Here is an 8393-nt window from a genome sequence, read left to right on the forward strand (position 1 = left end):
AGAGCAACAACAAAAACGAGAATTGGGAATTTCCTGTATGTACGATAAGTGAGACAAACAAAAAGGGCAATTGAGTATATCCGCCAAAAAGGGACAACTTTACCAAACATTTTTGATCGATTGTGTTTATACGCGCCTAATAAACAGTAAAATACTTTGTAAAACCAATTATTTAACAGATCATTCCGACCTTGTAATAAAATGTAATAAAATTAAAATAACCAAAACAACAAAAGGAACTAAAAATAATTTTCCGTTTAAGATATTAGTAAAAAATGCAGATATTAAACTGGACGAGAGAAAAAGAAGCAGCGTTCGATAAGCAAATATGCAAACACGTACACAAACCGAAAACAAACCGAAGACAATTGTCAATAAGATACAAAACGCAGATACAAAGATACAAAGCAGCAGCAGCGAATTTTTATCACTTAGCCGCCACGTTGACGCGTCCTACGAAGGTGTAAAAACTCTACAAAAAGTGCGCTCTCTTTCTCGCTCCCTCGAAACGGCCTTCTCGCTTGCACCCGTTATCTCGCGCTCTCTCTCTCTCTCTTTCACTTGGTTCCTTTTTTTGGCAGCAGCGACCAACCACTACACAGACACACACTCGCCCTCACACACACGAACACCCACTGCTTCTTCTTGCCCCCTTTTTTGTTGCGTTTGTTTGCCGTTTTTGTCGCAAGTTTTCGAATGTGTTTTCAAATCTAAATTGTCGCGCACTCGAAACGGACGCGTTGCGCTTGGCTAACGGTGAACGGAAGACTAACGGTTGAGATACCACCCACGTTCGTAAATTGGGGATCTCTGTAATCCTCAAACTGTTTTGGAAATATTGTAACTGTGCAATTTGTGTATTATTTAAAGATCAAACATCGATCAGCAATCAGAAAAATTAAAAAATTAGTTGTAAATACTAAAAGACAACAATCGCATTTTAAACAACTGTGCAATAGTTATATCATTTGAGTGTCATGCATTTTAATGAAAAACTAACATAAGACAGAACAAAAAGGAAAATCTATTGTATATTTTACAAGGTAGGTTTAATATTTATAAAACCATTAAGATACAATTAAACTTCTTTGATAATGCCAAATAAATAGAAAAACTCCATTTAAAGTGAAGGCTCACATTTAAATAAACAAAAACTAACCATCTTAACCTTAGAAGAATTGGAGTCTTGAATAATCTAGAGAGAAATATATAATAACTATTTCATGCAATAAAAGATCAACTACATTTATATTTAAAAGATCATATTTATAAAAACGAAAACTTACATCTTATCTTAAAAATACCTCGGAAGAATTTAAGTCTGAAATAATACAGAAAATTTAATTTTAAATAATTTTTTTATGAGACTCCAAGTCATAAAGAGATTGCATTTAAATTAACATATCTTTAGTATATTGGAAAGTTCTGACATTTGTATCCTTTCTTATTAATTTCTTTAGCATAATTTTCTTTCTCCGAGTTTGCAGATAAGGTTCTCTTTTTTCAAGATTCATGGTGTTCAGTACCACCATTTAGTCAAAATTCCTTTCAAGGGGAAACCCCAAATTGCACAACAATTTATTTCCGATATCCGGCTACAAAACGGTTTCAATAAAATTTAAATATTTGCGTTGATTAGTCATAAAACCAAATTCGCGACTTGTGCCGCCATTGATAAACATTGAAGAGGGGTTAAAGAGAAGCCTTTGCTAAGTTTTTAACAAACTATTAGCCCCCAGCGAGGGTTCCAATCAAATGACTCATGCAGGGAGCAGCAAACGAACAGAGTCCCCAAGCCAACAAGGCATATCTATTGAATACCATTTCCGTTGGCATTTCAGAGCTCGAGGAGCAGCAGTCCCACCTGATAATTACCACCTGCCACCCCATTCGGAGCCCCGACTGCCCGATTGCAATCATGACGAGCATCTCGGCACTGCTCCACCGGAGCCACAGCCACAGCAATGGGTACACGAGCAGCGGGAGCAGCAATCACAGCCACAGCAGCAGTCTCTCACCGCAGTTGCCCGGCATCAGTTTGGGCTTGGGAATGGCGCCCGGTGGTTTGGGATCGGTAAACAGCACAACACCACCGCCACCACCACCACCGCTCCCGCCGGCTGACCTCGCCATGCCAGCGGCAACAACTGCCCCACCAGTGCCACCTAAACTGCACCACCATCCCCATTCCCATGCGCATCCCCACCATCATCACAGTGCCAATTCCCACCCGAACTCCAACTCGAACTCCAATTCTGGATCCCATCACAGCCACGACCACATTAAGCGGCCAATGAACGCCTTCATGGTGTGGTCGCGGGGGCAGCGCCGCAAAATGGCCCAGGACAATCCCAAAATGCACAATTCCGAAATATCGAAGCGTTTGGGCGCCGAGTGGAAATTGCTCACCGAAGGACAAAAGCGTCCATTCATCGACGAGGCAAAACGATTGCGGTAAGTACTGTTCACTGAGGTCCGGCTCAAATACACTGAAAGTTGAAACAAAAGAGATTAGGATTCTAGTATATATTGTTTTTTGAGAGGAGTAGCCACTTTGAGTTATTCAAACAATCAGGAGGAATACTGAACAATAGGGAACTTAAGAGTAGTTCAATAAAATATGATGAATTATTTATTTTGAAATTAATGTTAGCTTCTTCCCTTTTTGGGATTAAAGGTGCTCAATGTTTTAATCAAAGAATAATCAAACTGGTTATGTAGAATCTAAAGATATTATTTTTTAGAAATCATTATTTTCTTTATAACTTTATTGAAATATTTATTTAAATTTTAATTGTGAGTTTTTTAGGATCACCAATCTTAAGTCTGGTTATATGCTTTTTTTTTTTTCTGTGTGGGAAATTTGGCTTGGTTTCGGTTACACTTTTCCCAGTTGGCAGCTCATTCTGTCTCGGTGCCGCCTGGCCACAAAATTTGATCGATTAGCTAAGACAAAGGCTCCCTATTGTGAGGAGCTCCTGCTGCATTGTGGAGCTCTGGAACTCTGGAGCTCTGGATTGTGTGCGCTCTACTTAGTCAGAATTTCATTGGCACTGGCGTATCTTGGGTAAACATTTCAATTGAAGTTGTCACACAAAAGCGAGAGACAACGACACATCGCATGAAATGCTTCATTCATTTTGCATTTTGCTTCTTTTTGTTTACCCCTTTTTGTACCCTATCAAAAAAGGGTATTAGCACCTTGAGATAAAAAGATATGTTACAATACTTATCAGGATTTCCCTTTAAAGTAAAAATAAATTAGAAACTTTTTACATTTATGTATGGATTTTAGCTTATGTGTTTCCTTAGCTTTTAGAATAATGGGAAAACCCAAATTGCATATTAATTATAGAAAAGTGCTTCTAATGGCGAGATATTAAATATTGTAATTATTGTGTTAGGAAAACAAACCTTTGAAGGATGTAAAAAATACATAAAATATAATGTTCACCCATTAATAAATAAATAGAGTACCTAGGCATTGCATTCGCTAGAAGAAAATGAGGCAACCTTCCCGGTATTCCACACTTCCCAAGATAGTGGCGATGACGAACCTCTGTGTTTGCACTGTCATAATCCTTTTATTGATTGGATTGGCCTGCCAAAATGGAAACGTGTAATTTTATGTACCTTTTATGACATTTATAAATGAGCAGGGCTCGTCGTCTGAAGGGGCTTAAACTAATGGCCATTCGGGGTTTTCGAGCGAGCATATCGAATGAAAAGAACCAAAAATTCTGATCAAATATTTGCCAATGCGCGGTGATAAGGAGAACAATATTTTTTTATATTTTCGGGACCCGCGATAACGCAGACATAACTGACCAAAGAAAGGAAAACAAAAAATAAAGAAAAGAAAGCGAAAGTAAAACAAGAGGAGAAGACCCAACCACACACACACACATACTCACACACACGTAAACACACCTTTTATCAGGTTTTATCGTTTTGTCAAACAAATGTCAACAATTGCGCATTGTTGCAGCTGGGAAATCAGAAAGGGAATCGAAGTCGGAATTGGAATTGGAGTTCTTGAGTGGAGTTACTTTGCTAAATACACAAAAAGAAGACTTAAACATGTGCGTTTTTTTTCTTTTTTTGTATCTCGAAGTGTTTGGGTTTATGGAAGAAGGGTTCCGCTTCGCTTGGGGTTTACGACCAGAGATGTGTTTGGCTTTATGATATCATCAAAGTTTAAATCGTTCGATCTTTTGATCAGTGTTCCAACATTTGTTCAATTTACAGGGCCCTCCACATGAAAGAACATCCCGACTACAAGTATCGGCCGCGTCGCAAACCCAAGACGCTCAACAAGTCACCGGTGCCAGGTGGAGGAGGTGGTGGTGGTGCTGGTGGTGCAGGAGGTGGTGCAAATGGAGCAGGTAACCCAGGTTCTGGGGCACCAGGATCGGTGGGTTCCCCCAAGGACATGCAGCCGCAGCTTTCGCCTTTAAGCCAATCGCTGCCCCACCTGCATGGACATCCCCACCAGTCGTCGTATCCACCGCATCCGCACCACCCGCATCCCCACCCACATCACGTCCAGCTGGCCGCTGCTACGTTGAGTGCCAAGTATGGATTTGGTTCACCGCTGGAGTTGTCCCTGCCCCGCCTACCGAACGCCTTTCCCGGACTCGCCCACTATCCACTGGATCCCACGTTGGCCCTGGATCTCCAGGCTCGCCTGCAGGCCATGTACGCCGGGTCCATCTACCATCCGTGGCGATATCTGCCGCTGATCAGTCCGGAAACACCACCCTCCCCGCCCAGCAGCAGTGGAACCGGAATCTCCTCCTACGGATGCGTCAAGTCGGAGAAGTCCTCGCCAAATGCAGTGGTGACCGCCACTTCGAGTCCGCCGAACATCATTTGACCGACTCCTTTGCGCTTCGGCGCCGGCAACTCATCATCCGCTGAACATGTGGTCTGAAGTGTGTGAGCAAGAGCAGAGATAATCCAAAGGGGATTGGATATATAAATGGATTGTATACCCAGCGGATCCATCACGGAATCGGCCACTTGGTCACCCCGCCCCGCAAGTTAAAAGTCCTAATGTTAGAACTTAGTGTTAGTCGAATATTTGTGTGTGTCTTCAGTTGCAGCAGGAGTTATGTTTCGGGTTCTGATTTAAGATCTTCTAGGTTATTTTTTGTTATTTAAAAAAAGGTGCCAATATAACGATTTATGTGCCAAAATAATATATTTGCTTTCTTATTTTAGAAAGATGAAAATTTAATTAAGGATGTGCGTTTAATGACATTCACCAACATCATTTTTCATTTATACCTACTTTTGCTTAAAACTTTTAATAGTATCATATAATTTTATAAGCTTTATATAATTTATTTTTACTCCTTTTTTTCTTGATTCACCGCACTCTACAAACAAATTCCAGAACCCAAACCAATTGCTTTTTAGGTCTTTAGTGCATTAGATTTGTTAAGGCATCGAGAACATGTCCAATTTTATGTAATATATGATTGTAAAACTATACTTTAATGTGATAAACGAAAGCGAGCAGAACACTAATTAAAAAACTGTGAGAAAATAAACGATTTTTACTGGCTAGATAGATAGTAAACGAAAGCTGTGCGGATTGATGACTACAGTTGTTCGAATCATATTCAATCACTGATACCTGAAGACCCGGTGAAAGCGTGAGTGAAAACCAGAGCTCGCAATCTGGCGAGAGTCAGTGGCAAACGCCGCAGGCTTCTGAATAATAACGACAATGTTTGCTGATGCGATGATTATTAGTTTAAATTGCCGACACGCCGCGGGGATGAACGGATGGCGGTGGCCAGGATTGTCTGCCACTTCGGAAGGGTGGCGATGCTCCTTAATGGGATTCCTTCACGCCCACTTGTTTAGGCGACCAACTGTGAATCGCTCACCGGCGAGGCGTGTCAATATTGCTCAGTCCGAAAACAATTGACACTTTTTTGTCTGACGCTCGGCAAAACAAAGCAGCAACCACCACTATGATTGGACTTGGGTGATAATGGGTGGTTTGGGTGCTTTTGGGTGGTGGTTGGGTGACGACTCAAAGACTGGGTAGCGGTGCAGAGCAATCGCGACAGCATCGTAACCAGCTGAAAAGCCGCCCATAAAAGTCACACAAATGCCACGCTGCAACGCAACGAAACTGCTGATAAGGAGGGCCAAATACCAAGGATGCCGCACCTAACTCAGCCTCCTTGCCACACTTACCAGTCTACTATTTCGACTTTCACTCAAAAAAAAAACATTGCCACACTTTTAAGCTTGGAAAAAACCATTAACAAACTAAAAATGTAAGGAGGCATAACAAACATAATTTTAAAAATTTTAATATTTTTAATAAACAGCAAATTCTTTTTTCTCGAAGAAACCTAATCTTTTCTTTGTATTAATGTAAACTAAATTTGGGATCATTTTGATTGAAAACACTTTTATGTACGGGAATTGCAGTTTACAATTAAATATTTTAACTAAGCTGTATGTTATAATTGTTTTACCCAAGATGGGCATTCCTTTAAATTTTTTAAAAATTATTGAAGAACATAAGACGGCAATTAAATCCATATTAATTGAACAATACATTTCCTAACATATATTGAAAGTTTTTTTTAAGTGTTGATTGCCTGCCAATTGCCACAACCACACAGACAGCGTGCCTTTTGTTGGCCGCAAGGTCGTTTTTATAGTGTCCTGGCCACATTCACAGACACGAACTTGAATAAGCATTTAATGTTTGCATTTTGACCTCAGCAAAGCACAGACAAAGGACCTGGCAGCCGCTCCATTCTGTCCAAATCACTTGTGCGAAACTCTATGAAATGCTACAACAATATTTGCCGAATGGAACTGGGAGGGGAAGTAGAGCAACCCCCAAGAGAGCAATCTATGAAGTTGCTCTACTTACAAATTGCCGAGATGCTTTTGAGTTCACCATGAGACGTAATTGAATCAAATTGAGTTTTAAGCACTGCTCCCAAAAGTATAATGCATTTTAAATACCATAACTCAAAGTCATGAAGTTCTTTTTTTTTATTTGTTAAAAATCCTTGACTAAAATCCTTAAAATTTAAATTGCATACACGGAACCAATGTATTAATCGAACTAAAAATAGTTCTTTAGCAATATGTTGATAGCTTAAGGCTAAGGCTTAAGGCTAGCTAAAGGCTTTTCTACTTTTAAAAATCTATTGCTACCCCTTTTAATTTTTGATAATTGTTTTTATAAAAATGTCAACTTTTAATACAATGGTAAAAACTGACAATCCGAAAAATGAATTATTCCAAAAATCGTCAAAACCCTGCACTTGAAAGCACAGAACTCTTCTAAATGATATCCAATTTTGGATTGGTATATTCCTCAAAAACTCAAAGGGATTCAAAAAATATATTTATGGTAAACAGGCTCTAAAAAGTATTCTCCCAAAGGAGTCGACGCTCTAATGCAGCAATTACCCAAAAATTTAACGGGTCAACCGAATGGGTGGCTTCCAGAAACAAAGTCAACTGGCTATCAAAACTAACAGACACGCGCAGCACGTGCGACTATAAACCCCCACCTTCAACCCCGATCTCCAGTATACCAGTATCATCTCGCTATACTCACTTGTTTCAAGACAAATAAAAACATTGAAAGCGATTCGCTGGGGGAGAAAAATAGCAGAGCGAAAACGTGTGAAATAAAAGTTTGTTTGACTTGCTTTGTATGGAGGAAGTGGCCAGTGGGCGGGGTAGTGTTCAAAATGGGTGTGAGAATCGCGGTGAAAAACTTACACAGTTATAAATAATCGAAAGATGTTTGACAGAAAAATGTACTGTAAATTTTTTGTTAATTTTCTAAAATTTCATGGTTATTGTTTTTTTTCAAATGAAAGATGGAACAAAGTTATAATATTAAACTACTTGCAACAATGACAAAGTATTTCATTCTTTTTTCTGTTATCACTTTCTTTCACTTTTTTCACTTTTTTGTTAAATAAAAAATATATATGTATGTATTTAAAAAAAAAATATAAATAAATGTTATTTTGGTTTTTTAAACTCTTTGCTTTTTAAGATATCAAATTCTTTTTCTGCGTGTATAAAACAGCGAATGCTATTCCCTTCCTTTCGGCATTGAACCCAACCAAGTTCTAGAATCACACTACTCGAGGCAGGGAATTTTTTGTTTTATTTGACAGGATGCCAGCGGAGGTAACCCCGACCTCCAACCACCCACCACCCCCTCTATCTCCACTCTATCGCCACTTCCACTTCCAGCAGCCGGCGACTCCGCCTCCTGTCCTTTCTCCATCCTTTGCTATTTCAGTCCTGGCACACTCACATCCGTTGTGATAAAAAGAAATATTTTCTTTTGGCAGCAGACTTTGGCTTTTCTTCTTCGTTTTTGGCCC

The 8393-nt window shown here is 39.6% G+C and overlaps 1 protein-coding gene across 1 annotated transcript; it reads left to right on the top strand.

Moving 5' to 3' along the window:
• Nucleotides 1-727: 727 nt before the first annotated feature.
• LOC108086956 (transcription factor SOX-14) lies at nucleotides 728-5557 on the top strand. Its single transcript, XM_017184069.1, has 3 exons — nucleotides 728-1043; nucleotides 1842-2454; nucleotides 4249-5557. Exons 2-3 carry the CDS (start codon nucleotides 1919-1921, stop codon nucleotides 4874-4876), a joined length of 1164 nt encoding a protein of 387 aa, XP_017039558.1. The 5' UTR covers nucleotides 728-1043; nucleotides 1842-1918; the 3' UTR covers nucleotides 4877-5557.
• Nucleotides 5558-8393: the final 2836 nt, after the last annotated feature.

The sequence above is a fragment of the Drosophila ficusphila genome, unplaced genomic scaffold (assembly GCF_018152265.1).
Source record: "Drosophila ficusphila isolate 14025-0441.05 unplaced genomic scaffold, ASM1815226v1 contig_286, whole genome shotgun sequence".
NCBI classification, from domain to species: Eukaryota; Metazoa; Arthropoda; class Insecta; order Diptera; family Drosophilidae; genus Drosophila; species Drosophila ficusphila.

Excerpts from the sequence above, each read along its gene's own strand:
- LOC108086956 (XM_017184069.1), top strand. The coding sequence starts at position 1,919 with ATGACGAGCATCTCGGCACTGCTCCACCGGAGCCACAGCCACAGCAAT. Across the intron at positions 2,455-4,248 it reads GACGAGGCAAAACGATTGCG|GGCCCTCCACATGAAAGAAC; the intron begins GTAAGTACTGTT and ends TTCAATTTACAG.